The sequence below is a fragment of the Neoarius graeffei genome, chromosome 22 (genome assembly GCF_027579695.1).
Source record: "Neoarius graeffei isolate fNeoGra1 chromosome 22, fNeoGra1.pri, whole genome shotgun sequence".
Taxonomy (NCBI): Eukaryota; Metazoa; Chordata; class Actinopteri; order Siluriformes; family Ariidae; genus Neoarius; species Neoarius graeffei.
Window position 1 is genome coordinate 11,565,599 of NC_083590.1, and position 24,763 is coordinate 11,590,361.

The 24,763-nt window shown below is 42.8% G+C and overlaps 1 protein-coding gene across 2 annotated transcripts; it reads left to right on the top strand.

Moving 5' to 3' along the window:
* Window positions 1-4,007: 4,007 nt before the first annotated feature.
* On the top strand, window positions 4,008-24,291 carry LOC132870634 (phosphomannomutase 1). 2 transcript variants are annotated; one of them, XR_009651158.1, is made up of 8 exons: window positions 4,008-4,345; window positions 6,223-6,340; window positions 7,985-8,061; window positions 8,236-8,327; window positions 11,868-11,967; window positions 12,952-13,027; window positions 21,225-21,471; window positions 21,610-21,695. XR_009651158.1 is itself a non-coding variant. In XM_060904375.1 (8 exons), exons 1-8 carry the CDS (start codon window positions 4,259-4,261, stop codon window positions 21,730-21,732), a joined length of 789 nt encoding a protein of 262 aa, XP_060760358.1. In that variant the 5' UTR covers window positions 4,008-4,258; the 3' UTR covers window positions 21,733-24,291. The 2 variants fall into 2 exon arrangements, 1 of the variants encoding a protein (XP_060760358.1); XM_060904375.1 differs by having other exon boundaries at window positions 21,225-21,340; window positions 21,610-24,291.
* The last annotated feature ends 472 nt before the right edge of the window (window positions 24,292-24,763 follow it).

The window sequence follows — 24,763 nt, forward strand, 5'->3', positions numbered from 1 at the left end:
TCCCAGCGTCCCGGCGGTATCCCTTTGTACTGTAGGTTGGTAGCACCCATTTGCACCAAAACCGATGCAAATTAGCCTGGCCTTGACATCACCAATTGCCTCCGCTTTCCAGGATTTTCCTTATTTGGCTTACACAGAACTGCAAAACCCATCACTTTTAGTAGACAAGCTGACTTATGAATATTCTGTGGACTAATTAACCCGTTGCTGTGGCAACTGTCTAGACATGTCTGGTCTCCTTGGGTACGCACACCAAAGCAGGGACCCTGTGACAGCAAGGCTAGTGTCGCTACTTTTGTATCTGACTGATAACTCATGTCCTGTCTGGATGGCTAGATAGCGTTCACGGGGCGTACAAGCAGTTTTCGGTGCCCAAAAACTTGATGCTGCTCTAGATCTACATGAATTCGCTTGCTGCCCTGACCACTCACTGAAAATCAGTATGAAGAGGAGTTTCAAACAAATATCCATTGCAAACTTTTTGAGCTTGACAAAGGCACCCAAGTTGCTTGATGATAACGAGGTAAGTTTTCAGAGTAATTTTTTTATCCCAAGTCAAATTTCACAAACCAAGAAATGAATGACACTGAAGACTAAAGGAAAGACAGTTATTCGTGCTCTTGCTTTATACCACGTAGCTGAGCAGGTCCATCCATCCATCATCTGTAGCCACTTATCCTGTTGTACAGGGTCACAGGCAAGCTTGATCCTATCCCAGCTGACTATGGGTGAGAGGCGGGGTACACCCTGGACGAGTCACCAGGTCATCACAGGGCTGACACACAGAGACACAAACAACCATTCACACTCACATTCACACCTACGGTCAAATTAGAGTCACCAGTTAACCTAACCTGCATGTCTTTGGACTGTGGGGGAAACCGGAGCACTTGGAGGAAACCCACACAGACACGGGGAGAACATGCAAACTCCGCACAGAAAGGCCCTCGTCGGCCACGGGGCTCGAACCCAGAACATTCTTGCTGTGAGGCGACAGCGCTAACCACTACACCACCATGCCGCCTTAGCTGAGCAGGTATATAAATCTATTAGTTCTTTAATTCAACAAGGACACTGAGGACAAATTTTCAAGTGTTTTGTTTGTGTGTGTGGGGGGGGGGGGGAGCAGATCCATGAGAAAATTAAGGGAATGTAGTTTTTCCAATTTACCAATACAGCCCCATATGTCTTTCATACATGCTTCAATGCACCAGTTTTAATTTGAAAAATATGCAACAAACAGGAAAAAAATTTATTTGCACCCGATCTGGGGTCACGACCGGTCATTACCAGTCAGTTGGATTTACTGGGAGCTGACAGTGGTCCTTGAAGGATCGGGAATATTACTTTCATGGGTTTATTCCTCGGTCAAAACAGGATTGCAGAGAGATGTGATCGGTTTTTCGGTAGTATTACGTGTTTATTCAAATTTTCCAAGGCTATTTGACCTAATCATTGAAATATTTGACTGGCACTGTGTGAAGTTTCATCATGATACGTGTTGACAGCAACCTAAGAGGGTGTTATCCTCTCAATGATACTAAGGAGACGTAATCACGTTATCGTATCATTGGTTCTGTTTCATATAGAAAAAAAATACATGGATGAAATATACTCTAATAGAGACATTAAAGTGTATATCACGGGTAAATTCAGGAGCAAGATAAATGTAATTCTCCTATTTTATATTAAACTTTGGTCAAATATCTGTCACATTCTGCATTCTCTGCAATTTTTTTACCTTGCGCAATACAAGAAAAATTCAGTTGAAATCAAGCCATTTGAGGCGAATTGGTCTGCCTCTGAAAAAACTTGGCATTTGGATTTCCCGGGAAACATTGATTTTCGTGACATCGCGTGCGGGACGCTGCCCTCTGAATCCTACATCAGTGCTGGTTTGTTTATGAGAAAACGACCTGGTGGTTTTCTGCAAATTTCTTCAACGTTATCGCGTAATTATTGAAATGGTTAACAGATGTATCGTAGGAGGGTGTAGCAACACCAATCTTGATGGGATTAGTACTCATCGTTTTCCAAAAGACCGGACAATGAGAGAGAAATGGGAGCGCTTGGTCTACACAGGCTGCGCACTGAAACCGTGCAAAGCTCGCGCAGCTGCTGGCGCTTCCGCAGGTGACGTCACGAATCTGGCTCCAGACTCCCTTGGGAATTTTCCAGACACGTTTTGTTATTTTATTTTTTCCTGCTGTAGACAGACGGCCTTGTGCAAAATTATGGAATCAATTTTGTGCCAAAATGTTCATACAATACTTTTGAAATATCAAACAAAAACGACAAATCAAAATACAAAAAAAAAAAAAGTCAATTTTTTTTAGACTGGCAAACAAATTATTCGTGTAATCGTGCAAAATATCAGTCTATTACTCTTCAGAAACCTTTTATTTTTGTTCCGTGTCTTTCTCAGTTTTGCTTGACGTGATTTATTTTGGTTGCGATTCCAGCTTTCTCGTTTGCGCTCCCTGACTTTTTGCTTGCAGTTTTGGCACAAACTTCACGTGTGGGCGGGCTGTCCAGGAATGCATTCCCATTGGGTAACTTGTGTTTGACTGACAGCTCCGCTCAGCCATTCCCTACTCGGATTCTGGCGGACTGTTTGACGAGTGACCGATCCATTGACGGTAAACGAGGATCGAGTGGACTTCAGTGGCAACTATGATATTGAATTTACACTTTGTTGAATTAATTCAGTATCATAGTCGCCACTGAAGTCCACTCGATCCTCGTTTACCGTCAATGGATCGGTCACTCGTCAAACAGTCCGCCAGAATCCGAGTAGGGAATGGCTGAGCGGAGCTGTCAGTCAAACAAAAGTTAGCCAATGGGAATGCATTCCTGGACAGCCCGCCCACACGTGAAGTTTGTGCCAAAACTGCAAGCAAAAAGTCAGGGAGCGCAAACGAGAAAGCTGGAATCGCAACCAAAATAAATCACGGCAAACAAAACTGAGAAAGACGCGGAACAAAAATAAAAGGTTTCTGAAGAGTAATAGACTGATATTTTGCACGATTACACGAATAATTTGTTTGCCAGTCTAAAAAAAATTGACTTTTTTTTTTTTGTATTTTGATTTGTCGTTTTTGTTTGATATTTCAAAAGTATTGTATGAACATTTTGGCACAAAATTGATTCCATACTATGAGTGTGGCCCTGTGATGACCTGGCGACTTGTCCAGGGTGTACCCCGCCTTTCGCCCGTAGTCAGCTGGGATAGGCTCCAGCTTGCCTGCGACCCTGTAGAAGGATAAAGCGGCTAGAGATAATGAGATGAGATGAGACTATGAGTGTGTAAAGGGACATACTTTCATATAAAAAAAACAAAATTGGTCCAGGATATCACTATTTTTATGCATACTTATATATGTGTGTGTGTGTGTGTGTGTGTGTGTGTGTGTGTGTGTGTGTGTGTGTATACACAGAGTCTACCTGTAATGTGCAATTTTTACGAGCCTCTCAATAAGGCAATTTTTCTCTACTTTTTCACGGTAGATAATGCAAATAGCCCTCTGTATTTAATCCTTTGTTTGTCTAATTTTTATTTCAGTTTTATTTGTTATCTGTTTGACATTTTATTGCTACTGTAACACGTGAATTTCCCCGATGTGGGATGAATAAAGTGAATCTAATCTAATCTAATCTAATCTAATCTAATCTAATCTAATCTAATCTAATCTACACTTTAAACTTAGCTTTACTCCACCAAAATTTCCCTCTCAAAATGCTGGAAAGACGGTTAAAAATTCCAAAATTTCCCAGGGTAGCATGGCCCCGGACCCTCCATCCACAACCTCCTGGCGCCGCCTCTGCTTTCCACCAGAACATGGTGTTCTCTGGTCCATGTGCTCTCACTCATCAGCCAAGAACAGCGTTGTGACGTCACTCAAGAGCCTGGAGTTCCAACCCACGTTGACGCCTCTTTTCCCACGTGACCTGCCGGGCGCTTTCTTATTGGCTGGAAAGGACACGGTTGTAAGAAACGAAAAGGAAAGAGAATGAGGTGTGTTGAGCCTCAGCCGGACTGAGAGCAGCTGTGTTGGGGTTTAATCCTCTCCTGTGGACGAGTTACGACTTGAAGTGTCGGTTTTACATCTACTGTTATTTTTATCTTTCGGTTTGTAGAAAGCCTCTGACGTCACTGATCTGCTTATTTGCCTAATTAATTGGCGCGTTTTATTTATGGACTTATTGATTTAATTATTTGATTGACTTGAAATCCGATTTAATTCCTGGATAATCCGACATGGAGTGGAGAAGGAAGAGCTTCCCTGCGGACAGAACCGTGCTGTGTTTGTTTGATGTGGATGGAACCCTGACTCCACCAAGAGAGGTAACACACACACATCATGGGGGGGCATTTTACCTTCATCAGAACCACAACCAGGTTTATTCCCAAGTACATTCTCACATCCAAGGAAGTTGCTTTGGTGGTTGGTGCTTGAACAGTTAAAATAGAATATTTTTTTTTTTAAACAAAAGTAATTATATCAATAGAGTAAAACATAAGAATCTAAAATATACAATTTTTAAAAAAATGGACATATTTAAGGAACATATTCACGGCTTGTTTTGAAGTCCAAGCTGTACAGTGTGTTCTGGAATGTGCAAAAACAGGTCACATGATGGAGATGAGGATGAAGAAGAGAACATGTGCAGTGGGTTAAATAAATAACCAAGCTGTACTGTGTGCGCTGGAGTGCATGGGCAGTAAAAGTTCGCAGGATGAAGATGACCATGAAATGTGCAAACTGGCAGTTCAGAGACGTTACATTACAGGTATTTAGCAGACGCTCTTATCCAGAGTAATGTACAGCACACCCAGAGCAGCCTGGGGAGCAGTTAGGGGTGAGGTGCCTTGCTCAAGGGCACTTCAGCCATTCCTGCTGGTCCAGGGAATCGAACCAGCAACCTTTTGGTTCCAAAGCTGCTTCTTTAACCATGGCTTCTCTCATGGGAGATTGAAAGTCAGAGGTTGGTCAGTCAGGGTCCGTGCCCTTATCGATGGACACTGTAACACTCCGAATAAATAACACCTCAGTAATGTGCTGCACATGATGTGAAAAAAATATTCATCTAGAGTCCTGTGCAAAAGTCTTGGGCACGTAAGGAAACGCTGTTGACCAAAAATGGCTTTAAAAAATAATGAAATGTTTCAACATTAAAAAATGCTGTAAACCGTAATCAGTAAGCCTGAACAAATGAAATAAAGTCAATATTTGGTGTGAGACAACCCTTTGCTCTTTAAAAAATAAATAAATAAATCTCCATCTCAGGTCCAGTGAGTGCAGTTTTATGTGGAAATGAGCTGTAGGTTTTCCTGAGCATCTTCCAGAACCAGCCACAGTTCTTCTGGACACTTTGACTGTCACACTCGCTTCTTCGTTTTACACCAAAACTTTACATCAGTAGCCTTCGTTATGTTTTCTTTTTTAATCTGGAAAGTGCTCTCTTAATATGTGTAATATGCTGCTCAGATACAAACTTTTTTTTTTCTTCTGTAAATTTTAATTTTATGCTGTAAAATGAATGTTTGGACTCTAAAATGTTTTTATAATGTTTTAACTGGATAATGTAGAATTCATAAAATAGAAATCTATAACAAAGTTTGGATGGAAAAAAGGGTACCAAGACTTTTGCATAGTACTGTATAATAAATACGCATACAGTATTTAGATATTTTTTATTTCTTTAAAAAATGTCGCATATGGAAAGAAGCCTTTCCAAGCACGTGTGTTTGTATTGTATTGCATTTGAACACAAACCTGTCTGACGGTGATATGAAGTCAGTCTCCTGGAGCTCGGAGTCATTTTTATCTTCTGGGTGAAAGGTCACTCCCATTTACACTCACTCACTGACTGCCTGCAGAGAAAGAGTGTGTGTGTGTGTGCTGCAGTTCACAACACACAGGGTTCGAAAGCTTTACTTCATGCAGCATGAGCTAAAGAGTTTAGTGAGCAGGAAATGATGATGATGATAATAATAATAATAATAATAATAATAATAATGTTACATTTCTGTGGCACCTTTCACAGTCCTAAAGTCGCTTTACAGGAGAGATGGAAAAGGAAAAAAGACTCCTCAGTAAAATAAGAGAAATGTTCATCTTTTCAAAATGTTCAAAATCAGTTTTAATGTTCTCAGATGACTTAAAACTCATGGATTGCCTTCACACTGAAATGTGTGTGTGTGTGTGTGTGTGTATACAGAAGATCGACCCTCAACTGGATGTGTTCTTTCAGTCACTGCGCACTAAAGTGAAGATCGGAGTGGTGGGCGGGTCCGACTACTCCAAAATCGCAGAGCAGCTGGGAGAAGGAGACGACGGTGAGAAACATCACTGGGCACATTACTCACTCCACTGTCTAATCTCTGTTTGTCTCTCTCTCCTGTCTTCTCTGTGTCTGTCTCTCTCTCCTGTCTTCTCTGTGTCTGTCTCCTGTCTTCTCTGTGTCTGTCTCCTGTCTTCTCTGTGTCTGTCTCCTGTCTTCTCTGTGTCTGTCTCCTGTCTTCTCTGTGTCTGTCTCCTGTCTTCTCTGTGTCTGTCTCCTGTCTTCTCTGTGTCTGTCTCCTGTCTTCTCTGTGTCTGTCTCCTGTCTTCTCTGTGTCTGTCTCCTGTCTTCTCTGTGTCTGTCTCCTGTCTTCTCTGTGTCTGTCTCCTGTCTTCTCTGTGTCTCTCTCCTGTCTTCTCTGTGTCTCTCTCCTGTCTTCTCTGTGTCTCTCTCCTGTTTTCTCTGTCCCTCTCTCCTGTCGTCTCTGTCTGTCTCTCTCTCTTCTGTCCGTCTCTCTCTACTGTCGTCTCTGTCCGTCTCTCTCACTCTCTCTTTGGTGTCTTTACTGAGACTTCTTCTCCTCCTTCTTATTCTCCTTCACCTACATGCAAAGGATCACTTGTCCTTTTGGAAAAAACCCTTAAAACCTCAACAGCTGTTTTTTGTTTTTTTTGTTGTTTTTGTTTTTTAAATCCAAATGTTTTCCAAACTAAAACTCTCATATGAAGCTATGAATCTTTTAAATATATGAAGATCCCGTGAATGTTTTCATGGAACTCATCCCTATCAGGATATAATCCTGATCTACAAAGTGTGAACCATCTGTAATCCTGTGGATCTCTTTCACAGCCTTGTAGAGTTTCAGTCAGATGTAGGTGTTAGAAGGAGTGTGCTGTTTGTGTGGAGGCCGGGTGGGGTGGGGTGATGGTGACGATGCAGCAGGTCATGTTCACACACGTCACGATCCTGAACCTGACCTTACCGGTCTGTTCACAGTCCAGCACTCAGCGTCTCTCACACACACCACATCACATGCTTTAAATGCCTCTGAACTTGACTCTTATTACCATGCTGACTTCCTGTTCGGGGGTCTGTTTACTGTTTACTCTGAAGGTTCGTGGTGTTCGGTGTGTGGTGAGGGACGATGAGGACAGAGTGAGCTTGTTGTGTGAGTGAATCTGGGCGAAAGTCTCCCGGGGTTAATAAGGTGTTGGTTGCGGGTGGCGTCAGTGACAGTGGTCTCTGAGGGAGGGAGGGTCGTCTCCGATATCAGAAAAACTCCTCCGTGTGTGGTACTGAAGTGATGAACAGCCCTTAATGTTCACTAAAACATCACGAACAAAGACCTTTGAAGAGATGTAAAAGCCAGCGGTGTGCAGTGGAACTGAACATCTGTATAATATGAACTGCAGAAACGTACACAGTGTGAACTGTTGCTTTCTCAGAATCACACCAGATACGGGCGAAAGGATAAATAAAGGAATAAGGAAAAAGAAAGAACAAGAAGAAAAAAAAGAACAATCCATGGAGGAAAGGAAGAACATTTTAAAGGTATGAGCGAGAAAGATAGATACAGAATTACTGCAAAAAGAAAAGACATTGAAATTAAGTAAATAACAATGGAAGAATGGAAAAAGAAAAACGAAGAGGAAACAGTCAAAGAAGGAAAAATAATCTCTCTCTCTCTCTCTCTCTGCAGTTATACACAAGTTTGACTACGTCTTTGCTGAAAATGGCACAGTGCAATACAAAGATGGCCGACTGCTGTCCAAACAGGTAGGGGTGAGTGAGAGTGAGAGAGATTGTGTGTGTTTAACCTTGTTTTTATGAACGTGTGGGGTGGACGTGTTTCTCTGAAAACACTGCAGGCAATTATACACACACACCTCTTCAGGCCATTAGATTATACAGACAAAATACTGTGTGTGTGTGTGTGTGTGTGTGTTGCAGGCGATTCAGAACCAGCTCGGTGAAGAGCTGCTCCAGGATCTAATTAACTTCTGTCTCAGATACATGGGTCTGATCAAACTCCCTAAGAAACGGTGAGACTTCTGTCTCTCTCTCCCCTGTCTCTTTCTCTCTCCCTAAGAAATGGTGTGACCTCTCTCTCTGTCCCTCCCTCTCTCCCTCCCTCCATCTGTCTGTCTCCCTCCCTCCGTCTGTCTCTCTCTCTCTCTTGCTCCCTAAGAAATAGTGAGACCTCTCTCTCATCCCTCTCTCTGTCTGTCTCTGTCCCTCCCTCTCTCTCTCTCCCTCTGTCTGTCTGTCCCTCTCCCTCTGTCTGTGTGTGTCTCTCTCTCTGTCTCTTGCTCCCTAAGAAATGGTGAGACCTCTCTCTCCATCCCTCTCTGTCTGTCTCTGTCCCTCCCTCCATCTGTCTGTGTGTGTCTCTCTCTCTGTCGCCCCCCCCCCCCAAAAAAAAAATGTTCAGTCTGCTGCTCTGTACTCACAGTTTAACCAAACACATGTCTATCATCTCTTAGGTTTGGTGAAGAGTGACCTTATCAGTAAGGACGTGTTGATGGAAGGAGTCTCCAGTGTCAGTGTTTTGTAAGAGTCAGAGTTAAAGCTGTAACAGGTTATTTAGTAATATGACGAGCTGTGCTTTTTTTTTTTTCCCTGATGAACTTTGAGAGAGGGAGGTGAGGGAACGACTATTTATAGCTGCTGTAATCTAAGTGAGAACAGGAACTCCTCTCATTAATGTTCCTCACCAATAAAGGGAACTATAAACAGATGAAAAACTACGACTTGTTCTTTCATTAATAAAAAATTTGCACCCATTGGCAAATCGCTGTGGTGTAACTGGAATAAATCACTTCAGGGAATAAATCGACTTTGAGGTGGTGACAGTAACGCCGCTTCATCACTCCACCCTGTGAGTTATTTTCCTTTAACAGCACGTCCTGTTACATTTCCTTCCTTACTTAATCTTCACTAATCCATGACCTCGGGCTTGGTGGTGTTTGACTCGGGCTTGGTGGTGTTTGACTCAGCCGTGGGAGGTCGTCTCTCTGAGAACCTTCTGATGGTTGTAGCTGTAATGATGGCTGGAATGGAGTCATTTGTGAGGTGGAACGTTGAGGATTGACAGCGTGTGGTGGCTTGAGGGGGCTGGGTTTGTGAAATGGGTGTGTCCAGAATATTCCAATATGAATTACAACATTCAAACTGTTAGAAATTCCATCTGTAACCTTTTAGTATTGAATGAACACAGTGCAAATAACGTCAAGTTTTTAAATTAACATAACCGCGAGTTGGCCTAGTGGTTAGCGTGTCCGCCTCTCAATTGGGAGATTGCGAGTTTTACTCGCAGTCAGGTCATACCAAAGACCATCATAAAAATGGTACCTACTGCCATCTGGCAAGGCACGCTACAATACAGATGCGAGTGGGGAGTCAAACTCTCGCGGTTACCAGAGGGCATGCCCCCCACTGTAACCCTAGCTATGTAATAGGCGAGAGGCCGAGAGCTACGTAAACGGAGATTGGCGCCACCATATGACACGGGAAAGGACTTTAGACTTTAATTTAACGTAAATTTTGTAATGTTAAATTATCTTTACCTTTTAGGGTTTAAAGTCTGACACTTTAGAATTAACACTCCTACTAAATTAACTTGTATTATCTTGATTAAGGAATAAAAGATTGATTATTAGACTATTGTCACCCTGGTGTTGATTTATTTTCCTGCAACAGCACATCCTGAAGTGTTTTTTATTCCTCTTATAATACAGCAATGTGCCAGTGATTTACGATTCATTTATTTAAAAAGCAAAAGACAATTTTTATCCATTTCATCATCTTTGCGACGAGAGGATTTCTCGAACTCTCCTGATTCTTGGTCTCCGTTCATCTCTGTCTTCCATCAAGGTTGGTAGCTGATTACTGCATGTCTTCTTCAGGCAACCAGCTGGTTCTTGGCCATGCAAAGGCTCTCCATCAAAGGACATCACTTCTCAGCATAACCTCATCTTTGCTCCGCCATGAACACCTGGCTTGGCGTCGTCTTCGTTCTTGAAGAGCACAGGTTACTCTTGGAAGGTTTCCATAGAGCTCTTCAACTGTAGGGTGTGTTCTCCAGTCAACATCTAAGATGGCTCTTAGCGTTCTCATGTATGTCTCATCTCGAGCTTTTTCTTGTTGGTGTGTCAGTCCATGATGTTGAGCCAAACAGTAGCACAGATTCAACAGTAGATCTACAGAACTCAGTTTCAGATCTTTAGTGACATTCAACTTCTTCCAAATATTGTCTAGTTTGTTCAGAGGAGTCCAAGCTTTTTTTTTTTTTTAAACTTCTCTCCATATCTTTTTCAGAGGATTGTATCTTGCTGCCAAGATACACAAAATCAACAGCATTTATCCGTTTAATGTTGCAGAACATCTGCAAAACAAGCTCCTGTTCTCACTTCTTCCAGACATCACAGCTGTAAACAGTCATTCCTTCAGCAGCTTCCTGTTTTCTTCTCTCTTGATACTACGACAAAAAAAAAAAAAAACCCAGCCTCAATGAGGCTGAAGCTAATATCGGCCACTGTTGTGTGAGTTTGAAATCTGATCAATCCTGTAGGAGTAGCAGCTATTTTTGTGAAATTGCACGTGACCCCTTTGTAGCTGCATCCGTGGTAGGTGGTGCCACCTGGTAAACAATTCTTGTTGGAATCTGTCTTTAGAGTCTTCTGGGTGAGTTTCAGTGAAAACGTCCCAGCGGTTTTCGAAGAGTAGTGTTTATTGTGAGGAGTCACCCAAAAATTTCAGATGCCCATAAAATCATAAATATGACCGGTGGTGCCACCATCTTGAGAACTTTTATGCCCACCCACCTGGGGAACGTTGTATGCGAGTTTGCTTGAAATCGGATCAGTCCTGTAGGAGGAGTAGCGATTTTTGTAAATTGTGGACGGATGGTTGCGGACGATACGTGATCGTATAAGCTCATCTGACCTAGCTTATGGCTGGATGAGCTAAAAAAAAAAAAAAAATCCCAGCTTGTCATGTTGGTAAGAAACCTGGATGTGTAAACTCCTCTGTCCTGATGGTCTCAGAAAACATCTTCAGATAGACGCTACAGCTTTACTCTGACACTGGAGACTCCTTCCTTAAACATCTCCTTATAGAAAATTTCACACCGTTTTGTTTTAATCTGAGCACGTGGTGAATGAGCTGTTGCTATAGAAACGATAACATACCAGAACGAGCGCATACACTGAACCCTGTGATTTGCAGCTGCGCTACTGTCAGAGCTGCTGTTCTAGAAAACTAAAACACCTTCTGACCAATCAGAAATGAGCTCTCTATCACAGTGGTATAAACTAAATGAAGAACATGACGGGTTTTTATAGCCATGAATAATTTACTGCCATAGCTACAAGTGTTTATTCCATTGGTGTATATCGTCTTGTTAGGTTTTCTATCACGTCACGTGCTAACAGGTGGAATTTTATGCTAATTTCACGTCCTGGGTAATCATCATGATGTAAAATCCGTAGACTTGAGACTCGTCGTGGAGAAGGAAACGTGGTGCGAGTGTGTTCCTGAATTAGTTAAGGATGTGTGATGTAAACTCTCCTGTCTCACTGCAGAGGCACCTTCATCGAGTTTCGAAACGGCATGCTGAACATCTCGCCTATCGGACGGAGCTGCACGCTGGAGGAGCGAATCGAGTTTGCAGAGATCGATAAGGTAAACACGAGAGAAGGAAGATGTTTGCTGGAGTAATATAATACGATCTAGCTACCTGGTCAATGTTTGGCCAATGTTAGCAGTTAAGGCCTCTGCATGCTCTTGCGACAAGCCTTTCGCAGATAGCTTTTCGCAGACAGTTGTAATTTATCGTTGAGCGGGGAGTAATAGGCGTGCGCGATGTTCTTCACCGGCACAACGCAAGGGGGCGCGAAGTCGCTAGGAGTAGTTGGTGGGTGTGGTTAGTGGAGTGTTTATCCTCCGGTTACTTAATGACTAGAACTTTTTTTTTTTTTTTTTTAATGACTAGAACTGGAGTCGTATAGATGTCCATACTTCCTCAATCAACCGCTCTTCATGCTGCTCCATCTTCGCTCGTGTTTTTAAAAATGCCGGTCGTGAAAACAAACCAAACCGTGAAAGTAGGGAAGCGGAAGTGCGTGTACAGCGGGTAGAGTTGACCAATCAGAGCCCTCTTGTCTGCGGCGCTGTCTGCAAGGCTTCTGCGGTGGTCACAATTTTTGGGAGGTGCGCGCAGAGCGTCTGCGAAGGTGGGGGGGCTACGCAGACACTGTCTGCGACACCGTCTGCGAGGACTGGGTTGTCAGCATAAATTGGCCTTTAGGAAGCGAGCATTGTTTTAAGCATTATATCATGAAATTGAATGCAAACAAAGCTAGCTGAAGCTAGCTATTGTATTGAGTTAACGATTATGCAAGTTATTTAACGTAGCTATGTTAGCTTGTCACATTACAGACTGTGCGAAACTGTAAAGGAGACTCTGTCCATAAACGTTAACTGAACATCTTACATGGTTCTTCATTCTTAAAATCTGTTTATTATTAGATTATAATAAATGTCGTGTATCCCTGCGTACATTGTTTCTCTTGTAACAATTCTGTTAATCAGCACCTTCTGACCAACCAGAAAGGAGAATGAAACAGCGCTGTGGTAAATATTTCTACACTTCTGTTTCTACTTCAGAAAGAGAAGATCAGGGAGAAGTTTGTTGCTGCTCTGCAGAAGGAGTTTGCAGGAAAAGGGCTCAGGTTCACCCGAGGTGAGCGCACAACACACACATGCCCCCCCCCCCCCCCCCCAAAAAAAAAAAAACAGAAAGGTGTGATTGGGTCACGCAATCTGATCTACTGCTTTTCGTTGTCTGGGGGTTGGCGAGTATGGTTTTAGTTTAGTATTTAGTTTTTTAGGTATTGCACAGCAAGCATCATCATCTTTGGAGTTTTACGGTAAAAAAATCATGACATTACTGCCACCTACTGAAACTAGTCTGTTACTGTCTCTCGGGGGGGAAATTAAACTAAAATGAAGCTGATTTTACCTGCAATTGTTTCATTTTAGTTGCATTGTTCATTGTAGTTTTTATTTCGTTTTCTTCCTTTTATTTATTTTTTTCTGAAAGCTGTCGTTTTTATTTCTGGCTCAGCCATTGGCTGATGCCTGTAGAGGTGTGTGTGTGTGTGTGTGTGTTTTAATGGAGTTCGAGCATGTTTAATAATATAATTGGCGTGCCAGCCTCAGGTAGCGATTCCACAGTTGTGGAGTGGGGCCACTGTGTAAGTGACAGGTTACAAGACCTCAGCCTGTGATGAAATCCTCTGTCGCTGAGTGATCTAGTGCTGTCTAGGAACAGCACGTTTTGCAACGTCGGTGCAAATCCTGGCATCGGCGTATTTCTGAGCGGGTTATTTTTTTCTATGTACCGTTATGTATGTCTCGCCTATCGAACGGAGCTGCACGCTGGAGGAGCAAATCGAGTTTGCAGAGATCGAGAAAGTAAACACGAGAGGAGGATGATGTTTGCTGGAGTAATATAATACGATCTAGCTAGCTACCTGCTCAATGTTTGGCCAATATTAGCACTTAGCAAGTGAGCATTATTTAAGCATTATATCATGCAACTGGGCAGCACGGTGGTGTAGTGGTTAGCACTGTCGCCTCACAGCAAGAAGGTCCGGGTTCGAGCCCCGTGGCCGGCGAGGGCCTTTCTGTGTGGAGTTTGCATGTTCTCCCCGTGTCCGCATGGGTTTCCTCCGGGTGCTCCGGTTTCCCCCACAGTCCAAAGACATGCACAGGGGTGATAGCGTTCCGGCGTGCCGTGGCTGGGGGAAAAAAAAAATCTAGTTCGCCCATTGTCCTGTGTCATTCTGAAATGTGCAGATAGACAGTAAAGGGAAAATTCCCTTTACTGTCTATCTGCGCATCTCAGAATGACACAGGACAATGGGCGAACTAGATTTTTTTTTTTCCCCCCAGCCACGGCGCGCCGGAAATCCGGCGCGGTGCGCCGGAACGCTATCACCCCTGCATGCAGGTTAGGTTAACTGGTGACTCTAAATTGAGCGTAGGTGTGAATGTGAGTGTGAATGGTTGTCTGTGTCTATGTGTCAGCCCTGTGATGACTTGGCGACTTGTCCAGGGTGTACCCTGCCTTTCGCCCGTAGTCAGCTGGGATAGGATCCAGCTTGCCTGCGACCCTGTAGAACAGGATAAGTGGCTACAGATGATGGATGGATGGACCTGCTCAGCTACGTGGTATAAAGCAAGAGCACGAATAACTGTCTTTCCTTTAGTCTTCAGTGTCATAGAACAGGATAAAGCGGCTACAGATAATGAGATGAGATCATGCAACTGAATGCAAATAAAGCTAGCTGAAGCTAGCTATTATATTGAGTTAACTGTTATGTACCGTCGCTTCTGTCTCCCAATCAGACAAAGGCTGAGCTGAGATCTGCACAGGTCTCTAGTTATTACAGTTAACAAAATTATCTCACTGCTAGTTTATTTTAGTCTTAGTTTTCATTAACTATATTACCCCCGCCCTCAAGGTGTGTTAGTTATCACAGTGTATTTATCACTGCTGCTTTCAATCAACATCACACTTTGTGTTTGTTTTCTGTATGTCTATAAAGGATGATGAAATCATGTCCAAGAATGTAATCAGTTCTTGGTGGTGGACTTTGACTTCTGGATCTGTTATTGACTTCCGACTCTTCATTCAGTTTAAATTCTTTTCATGAAGGAACTGCTTGAATGATATGATGACTGACAGTAACGCAGAGCACAGCAGTAATCTGTTTGACTGCAGAATAATAAAAATACGAGTTACGATAAAAGAGTCGTATTGAAATATCGTTATCATTGGTGAAATGTTAGTGGTTTAGAAATACAGTAGTACTGTTAGTGTTATATTGTACTGGCGTGGATTATATCACAGACTCTTCTGAGTGTTTTGGCACCAACTTTATGATGACTAGGAAGGAAAATGTAGGATCCGTGATGCAGTGGGCAAAGGCATCTGACTGGAAGGTTATATGTTCAAATCCCAACGTAGCCAGACTGCCCAGTTGTATCCTCTCAAATGTAAGTACCTTTGGTGGAAAGAAAGGATCAGGCAAAATGTTGGTCTAGTTCACAAAGGTAGTTTAAGATTTTTGTGCAGATTCTCTCAGAAGTAGATGATGATGGTGTTTCTTTAGCCAGGAGAGATGGGCCAAACACTGCTACTACAACACTATTTAGCTGAGTAGCGTGGACCATACACCACCAATCTACCAAATTTGGTGTTTCTATGCCTTTAAGGCTACGTTCACACTGCAGGCTGAAGTGACTCAAATCCGATCTTTTCGCCCATATGTGACCTGTATCCGATCTTTTATTGACAATATGAACGACACAGATCCGATTTTTTCAAATCCGACCCAGGCCGTTTGGATATGTGGTCCTAATTCCGATTCCTATCCGCTCTTTTCATATGCGACTTCAGTCTGAACCGCCAGGTCGCATTCATCCGACTTACACGTCATCAACAAGCCACAAACGTCACTATTCTGCGCTGAAGTAGGCGGCGGGTCTCTCAAAAAAAGTTACAACAACATGGCGCATAATCACGGGCGCAGATAGAGGGTGGGACTCGTCCCACCCAGATTTAAATTCACCTCACTCGGTCCCCGTCTATGCGGTCTTTCTTTGCATAAGGCAAACCTCACGGAAAACTCAAAAGACTAATTACCATTCGGTTTATTGAGGTGCACGGCAGTGTATACATAGTTGCAACAACTCACATAAAACAAAGACTGATATTCGGTTGGTTGAGCTGCGCAGACTGCACAGGTTGTGAGCTCGAGCTTGGTTGCTATGGTAACCCACAAGAAGTTTGACAGGCATGTTGGGGTTGGTTTGCTGGCAGCTTTGTCCCCCCCAGTTTTTTGCCCCCCCCAGTTCAAAAAACGTATCTGCGCCCCTGCGCATGACATCAATGCGAGGGACGGTTCGGGCTGTGAAGGTTCTGAATCTTCTCAATGGAAGGACGCAGAGGTTAGGGAGCTGATTTCCATTTGGGGGGATACAGCTATTCAAGCTAGATTGGATGGGTCATACCACAACCGGGCGGTTTTACTTCCGTAAACACTGGCCATGCTCACTGCGTGTGACCTCGTCGTATCCTGCAATGCGCATGCGGAACACTTTTAGGTCGCTTTTCGTTCATACTGAGGATCACATACAAGTCGCATATATTTGTTAATGTGAACGACCTCACAAAAAAATCGGAATTGAGCATTAAGCCTTGCAGTGTGAACGTAGCATAAGTCTTTCCTTTCCATCCCTTTTTTTTTTTACCCCCCCAGAGAATCACAATAATCATAAATAAAACCTTAATTGAAAATCAAGAAGATTCCAAACAACAGTGCTTGGAACCCTAACAATCTGATTTGCTTAGTTGACATCTTCACACTTAACGCTGTGATTTTTGGTGAACTATTCCTGACCAGGTGTGTGACGGTGATAAAGAAATCTCTGACATCCTGCTGTGAATTATTTCCAAGGCGCAGGTTTAAATACGAATGTTGTCGTGAATGTACTGAAATCTGTGACGTTATTTCTCACATTTTTTATTGCTCCATCTCTATATATATGACCCATCTTTGACACGGCCAGGTATAAAACATCCCAGATTAAACTCTGTTTCTTCTCTCTCAGCTGTGAGGCTTGTATTGTTTGTTCCGTTCTGTTGAAGGTCTGGGGTTAAAGTTCTCACCGTGTCCTGTCTGTTTGTCACTCGTGTCTTTCAGCTGTTTTTCTGCCCGCTGTGCGTTTTAGGCAGTTAATGATCTGTGAAGTGTTACACTCCTCACTGAACTCCATCAGTTACTGGATGAGACATACACACACGCGCTTTGTGTAGACCTTTGACTGCCATAATGAGTCTTGGAGCTGGTTCGTGTTATGTCAACACTAAAACCTAACATGAACCTTAACTTCCTTAACTAGAAAGAAATCTATTGGTTAGTTTAGATTAAACTGTGATTGAACACGGATGCGTGATGACTTGTACAGCATCAGATACTGCAATAATAAGGATCGTGTGTCTCTCTCCATGCTCCTGTTCACAACTGGTATTAACGTGTACTGTGTGAACAAGGTCAAATATGCGTTGGGATGCGATCACTCAGGCCACACTTGGAGGTGGTCTGGGCCACCTACAGCCACGTTCTTTTAGCAGTGTGTATCTGAATGTGTCCTGAGTCGCATCAAATGCTACTCACGCAGTGGACATCATCCGCCTTTAGCGAAAGTACATACTCCTTCACACGCCAGCTCTGTCATATTAAAGTGTAAAGGCAACAAGAACAACATCCTAAATGCTTTAATTTCCAGCAGACTTCATGAGCACCAGTGTTTATGCTCCAGCCAATAAGGTTCCAGAATTCTGGCTACATAGAACAACTACTGGCTGTCCATCCGTTCATCATGTACAGAGGTGCTTGAAAGTTTGTGAACCCTTTAGAATTTGTTTCTGCATAAATATGACCTAAAACATCAGATTTTCACACAAGTCCTAAAAGTAGATAAAGAGAACCCAGTTAAACAAATGAGACAAAAATATTATACTTGGTCATTTATTTATTGAGGAAAATGATCCAATATTACAGATCTGAGTGGCAAAAGTATGTGAACCTTTGCTTTCAGTATCTGCTGTGATCCCCTGCTGCAGCAATAACTGCAACTAAACGTTTGCGGTAACTGTTGATCAGTCCTGCACACTGGCTTGGAGGAATTTTAGCCCGTTCCTCCATACAGAACAGCTTCAACTCTGGGATGTTGTTGGGTTTCCTCACATGAACTGCTCGCTTCAGGTCCTTCCACAACATTTCCATTCGATTAAGGGCAGGACTTTGACTTGGCCATTCCAAAACATTAACTTTTTATTCTTCTTTAACCATTCTTTGGTAGAACGACTTGTGTGCTTAGGGTCGTTGTTTTGCTGCATGACCCACCTTCTCTTGAGATTCAGTTCATGGACAGATGTCCTGACATTTTTCCTTTAGAATTCGCTGGTATAATTCAGAATTCATTGTTACATCAATGATGGCAAGCCATCCTGGCCCAGATGCAGCAAAACAGGCCCAAACCATGATACTACCACCACCATGTTTCACAGATGGGATAAGGTTCTTATGCTGGAATGCAGTGTTTTCCTTTCTCCAAACATAACACTTCTCATTTAAACCGAAAAGTTCTATTTTGGTCTCATCCGTCCACAAAACATTTTCCCAGTAGCCTTCTGGCTTATCCACGTGATCTTTAGCAAACTGCAGATGAGCAGCAATGTTCTTTTTGGAGAGCAGTGGCTTTCTCCTTGCAGCCCTGCCATGCACTCCATTGTTGTTCAGTGTTCTCCTGATGGTGGACTCATGAACATTAACATTAGCCAATGTGTGAGAGGCCTTCAGTTGCTTAGAAGTTACCCTGGGGTCTTTTGTGACCTCGCCAACTATTACACGCCTTGCTCTTGGAGTGATCTTTGTTGGTGGACCATTCCTGGGGAGGGGAACAATGGTCTTGAATTTCCTCCATTTGTTCACAATCTGTCTGACTGTGGATTGGTGGAGTCCAAACTCCTTTTTTTTTTTTTTAAAGAGATGGTTTTGTAACCTTTTCCAGCCTGATGAGCATCAACAACGCTTTTTCAGAGGTCCTCAGAAATCTTTGTTCGTGCCATGATCCACTTCCACAAACATGTGTTGTGAGGATCAGACTTTGATAGATCCGTTCTTTAAATAAAACAGGGTGCCTACTCACACCTGATTGTCATCCCATTGATTGAAAACACCTGACTCTAATTTCACCTTCAAATTAACTGCTAATCCTAGAGGTTCACATACTTTTGCCACTCACATATGTAATATTGCATCATTTTTGGACTTGTGTGAAAATCCAATGATGTTTTAGGTCATATTTATGCAGAAATATAGAAAATTCTAAAGGGTTCACCAACTTTCAAGCACCACTGTAGGACTTTGGGTGAGAGGTGGGTCCCCAATCTATCACGCTGCTAACACCAAGATGAACAAGTCGCATTGGGCAAGTTAGAGTAGCCTTAGTAGTTGATGTTATCCACTGTGAGAGGAAACCAACAGATACAAGGAGAGCATGTAAACTCCATACGGAAAGACCCCAATCTACTGCGAGGTTCGAACCCAGAACCTTCTTACTGTGAGGTGACAGTAGTGACCACAGTGGCACCACCACCACGGCTGCCAACTACCTGCCTTATCTTTAGCTCCTCTGTCCATAAGGCCGATGATCTGTTGCCATGGCGTGGCATCTGTCATCCACAATTCCGTTAAATCGTATCTCCTCCGTCGATTCTCCATGGATTTCCGTTCCGATTGTTTTGTTTGAAAGAACTCCTCACTCTGCACAAAACTTGGTCATTTTGTTAATGAGTTACTAATTGGGTCAAATTAATGAATGTTCCAGGCTTCTGACTAGAATTGTATCATTTCTCATGTGAATCCAGTTCTGATCAATGCTTTGGGTTGATCTTTCATTGGGGAACAAAATTTAGTCCTTTGTTGATGTTCCTGTTGTAAACGATTTGTCGTGGAGGTTGGTCCTCTCACATCGTCACATTTCAGTTCTGTTTGTTTTGGTCGTCATGGTTGATTCAATGCCTGGCCAGATGAGCTACGATGTCCTTGATGTTCTGGTTTACATAGTCATATAATGGCCTACATTTAAACAGCAATAAGAAACACAAATGCTATGATCAAACAAATGTATTTTATTAAACGCTGTCAGCAGGAATTAACACTTTACAGCTCTTTGCTAACTTTGTGAGCTGAACCTATAAGCTACAATAATGGAGTTAAAATTGCCTTGCTATTGTTACTTACATAAACACATTCGCCTGCATTAAATGTCTTTTTTTTTTTTTTTTTTGTTCGTCACTTCCTCAATTTCTTTAGGAGGTTAATGCTGGTTTATAGTCTTGCTAAGCCTCATTTGCAGTACTTGCACCATAACTTGGAAAAAAAAATGACCGAGGGATGTCTGTTTTGATATTTCGGAGTCGAGCCAAAGCGCAGTAGGACTGCACACGGTGAGCTATAGGCTTCGTCACGTGACCAAACACTTGGTGAATCTCTCCTTCAGTATACACACACACACACCTCTCACTCTCTCTCTCACATACACTTTTGTCAGGATTTATATTAAGAATGTGAAATGCTCCTCAAACGCAACACTGATATTTACATGTGCAAAGATCAGTGACATGGATCACAAACACTTTCTACCTTCACAAGAACTTTTTGGACATTTTGTTCATGCATGAGAATGTACACACACACACACACTTACTTGTGGGTTTTGGCTTTTGTTGTTCTCTAAAGGGGGGAGTGTGCAGAGCCAGAGCGATCTGATTGGCTTAAGCTTTACCAGCTGTTGGCTCAGCACTAAAGCACTGATGCAATCAAGCCATTTAATCTCAGATAATTAACTCTGTGTGTGTGTGTGTGTGTGAGAGAGAGAGAGAGCTGGATTAGGGTGTATTCTATCTTTAACAGACAGTTCATCTTTAAGTAGCACAATGGTGCAACCATATGGAGTGAGGAATGTGTCACGTAGCACATGCAACAGAATGGGAGGGAGGGATTGCGAAAGAGAGAGGGGAGGGGCAACAGGAATCTCTCTCTGCGTGAGAAGGTTGCTGCTTTTAAATTAAGGACATTCATTTCGAGAGGGAAGGCAAAGACGTGAAAGACAAAAGTGGCTTCAGGCTGTTCTCTTTCATGCATGCTAAAACACACACACAGTTCTTCCAATCTCCATTCAGTCCAGAATGAAAGCAGGGAGTTCATCAACTAATTAACTCTTAAATGTCCTTATTGTTGCATGTGGTTATTGTGATTTGGAATGTGATTGTGTGTGTGTGTGTGATTGTGTGTGTGTAGGAGGACTGATCAGCTTTGACATATTCCCTGAGGGCTGGGATAAGCGCTTGTGTCTGGATGTTCTGGAGCAAGAGGGACTTGACACCATCTACTTCTTTGGAAACGAAACATCACTGGTGTGTGTGTAGGACGAGACATGTGGACCCTGCTGTAGTAATGACAGCTGGGTTCGTGTAGGCATGGAGACAGACAGCGAAGTAGACACACAGACAGATGGGTAGACAGATGGACACCCACAGAGATGTAGGTTGGTAGACAGATGGGTAGACTGACTGTCAATCATACAGACAGACACATACATACAGACATGTAGGTAGAAAGACAGATGGGTAGACAGACAGACAGATGTTGGTGTATAACACTCCTTTTATATTTGTGTATACAGGGTGGGAACGATTACGAGATCTTCGAGGATCCTCGCACCATCGGGTTTACTGTATACTCGCCTAAGGATACAGCAAGGCTCTGCCAAGAACTGTTCTTTAGCACACCACCCAATGAAGCTTGACACACACACACACACACACACACACACACACACACACGGCCTAACAGAGTCCCTGCCCCCTCTGCTGTTCAGACTGGGTACTGCACTGAGCGCAGGGCTGTGTGGTGTTTAAGTGGACCACAGACTGATGATTTGGGTGAAAGCACCTCCAGGTACTACTGATCCTGATCACTCATTAACCTGTAACTATATGGATGGTTTTTAATAACTGTCCTAATGTGCCAGACTGTCCTAACGGTTTATATTCACTCTTCAGACTGATCAAACTCCACAGGACTCTTTTACATTCATTTTTTTTATAACGTTGTTGCAGATGTGTAGAGCTTTATCATCTTTTGTTTCTACCACTTTTTGCTGCTTGTGGTTTTCTTTTTTTTAACTGCACCTTAACACTCGGTCCTTGCGCTCCGTATTTTCCTGAAACTAAAGTACAGAACATATCGCCCCTTAGTGGGTAAGTGAAGAATCTGCAGTTAGTCTGTTGAAGCCGGATCTCTTGCGTGGTCTACCCAAGAGCCTTCAGTGCAGTACAGCTCCACTAAATCCACCTTCCTGCAGGGAGGCTGGATGGGAACACCTCAGCGGCAAGGAACGGTTCAGTTTAGTACCCTTTTTTTCCTGAGTGTACACACAAGTTACACCCTGATTTTAGCCTTTTCTTCAAGGGTGAAGATAATCTGCAATATAAAATTATTTTAAGCTTTCTGTCTTGCTTTAGACTAACAGGATGCCTCCTGCGATCTTTACACACTGGATTTTTAGAAGTGAAAACATAGTGTGAGATACAATACATGTCAGTGTGATAGGATGACCGATTGACAGAACGCTAGAAGAAACAAGGAAAATAAAGAAACGTGTAGACTATAGATGGTCTGTAGTCATAGACGAGCTTCTTGAAACCAGAGAAATGTCCAGGAAGAGGCTGGACATTCCGCACCATGTTTGTGTCCTGTGATGACTGACAGCGTTGTACTGGTTTACCAGAGAATCAGAATTCTGAGGACTTGTAGACGGGAAAGAGAGAGGGCGGGACCTCAGATATTTGTCCGATCATGACTCCTTACAATCAACGTATGCTAATTTTCAAATCTGTTAGCGTGTCTCAATCCTGATTTAGGATCAGATTAGGAGCTAAACTGGTCCAGAATCAATACTATGAAGTGCAATCCAGTCTTAGGCCGAATCCCATTTCACCCCTTGGACCAACCCCTTGGCCCTTCCCCTCCATTTTGCGCGTTCACGTGAAGGGGTAGGGGAAGGGGTAGGGCTTCTGTACCCCTCCAAACGGAGATTTTCCTGGAGCTGACTCCGAACGAAGGGGTTTGAGTGATTTCCCACAATGCCATGCGGATTTCAGCGAGATTTCATGCGGATTTCAGAAAGATGGCGGTTCCCGCGGCGAAAGATTGTCAAATGTATTTTCTCCATTATTTACGTGTTTTAAGTTGTTATTCAGAGGAAACACGCCGCTTGATTCGCTTTCGAGCTGAGAATGAGCAGCGATTTCTGAAATCCAAGCTGCTGCTAAAAAGCTTTGGGAGTGAGTATTGTTTTCGGTTGCTTGACTGTGTACGTTTTGTTCTGTTATTCTCGCTTTTATTGTTTACATGAGTGTTCTGACACCTCATTCTGTCGGATGTGGTGCACGAAGCGCCAAAGATATCCCATTCAGTGGTGTTAGTTAACAAATCACACCCTGCCAGCAGAGATTTCTGGTTTTGCCTCTGGCTCTGACTGTAGCGGCTGGTCGCAGCCAATGACGCATTTGGTCGCGTTTTGCTAACGTAAACGCTGACGGAGGTACGCGATGACGTATGCGATTGTTGAAGGGCTATCCCAATATGTAGGGGTTGAAGCCCTATCCCTTGTAGCTCAGTTTCAAGGGGAAGGGCCAAGGGGTAGGGGTAGAAATTAGAATTGGGATTGGGCCTTAGTTTTCGTTAACTATGTTACCCCTGCTCCAAAGGTGTGTTATCGTGGTGTGTTTTCATTGGTATTTTCAGTCAACATCAACACTGTTTTCTTCATGAAGGATGATGAAATCATGTCCCAGAACATAATTAGTTCCTGGTGGTGGACTTTGACTTCTGGATCTTCATTCGGTTTAAATTGTGAGATATACTACATGTCAGTGTGATAGGATGACTGGAAACAATGAAGAAATGTCTAGAGGACCACAGACACCATGGACGAGCTTCTTGAAGGCAGAGGAACGTCCAGGGACATCCTGCACCATGTTTATTTGTGTCTTGTGATGACTGACAGCGTTGTACTGGTTTACCAGAGAATCAGGATTCTGAGGACTCAGATATATTTGTCTGTTCATGATTCCTTATAAACAATGTATGCTAATTTTCTAAGTCTGTTAGCACTTTAAATGAAATTACTGTAAATTGAGTTAATAATTCTCTTTACCGTTAAGTTTCACATCACCGTAATCACGGTGACTTTCATACTGAGACGAGTCTTATTTTATCTGCACAACTGACCCAAAGCGTTACCCGTTCTCCCGGCCCAGGCTGTGTGACTGTAAAGCCTCAGTAAAATGTATTGTTTTAATTTTGTCATGTTTTATTTTGATAACGATGACCTGAGTATGATTTACTGCAGCCCTGGTTTTGAAAATAGGAGTCTTAAAGCCAGTGACTGATTTGATTTATAATTAATTAAATCAAGTCAAACAAAAACAAGCAAAAATGACTAACATCAACTCGGACCTCTACGTATATAATAAAATTTACAATGACTGGATGAATTGAATGAATGAAATCTAGATTTGTATCAAGATCATGAAACTAATGCTAGGGTGAGGAATGAAATGTACGTAACATGTAAACTGATTCATTCCAGTGCTTTAGGATTGTTGTACATTTGATTTGAACAAAACGATGAATTGATACAAGCCCCGCCCGCTAGTCCTTTATTTTACTCATCTCACACACCCTCATTTCTATGTAATTTGCAAGAAACACCATCCGGCTGTAAAAGGAAAAGCATCCAGCAGTCTGATCGTACAAATACACCGACAATG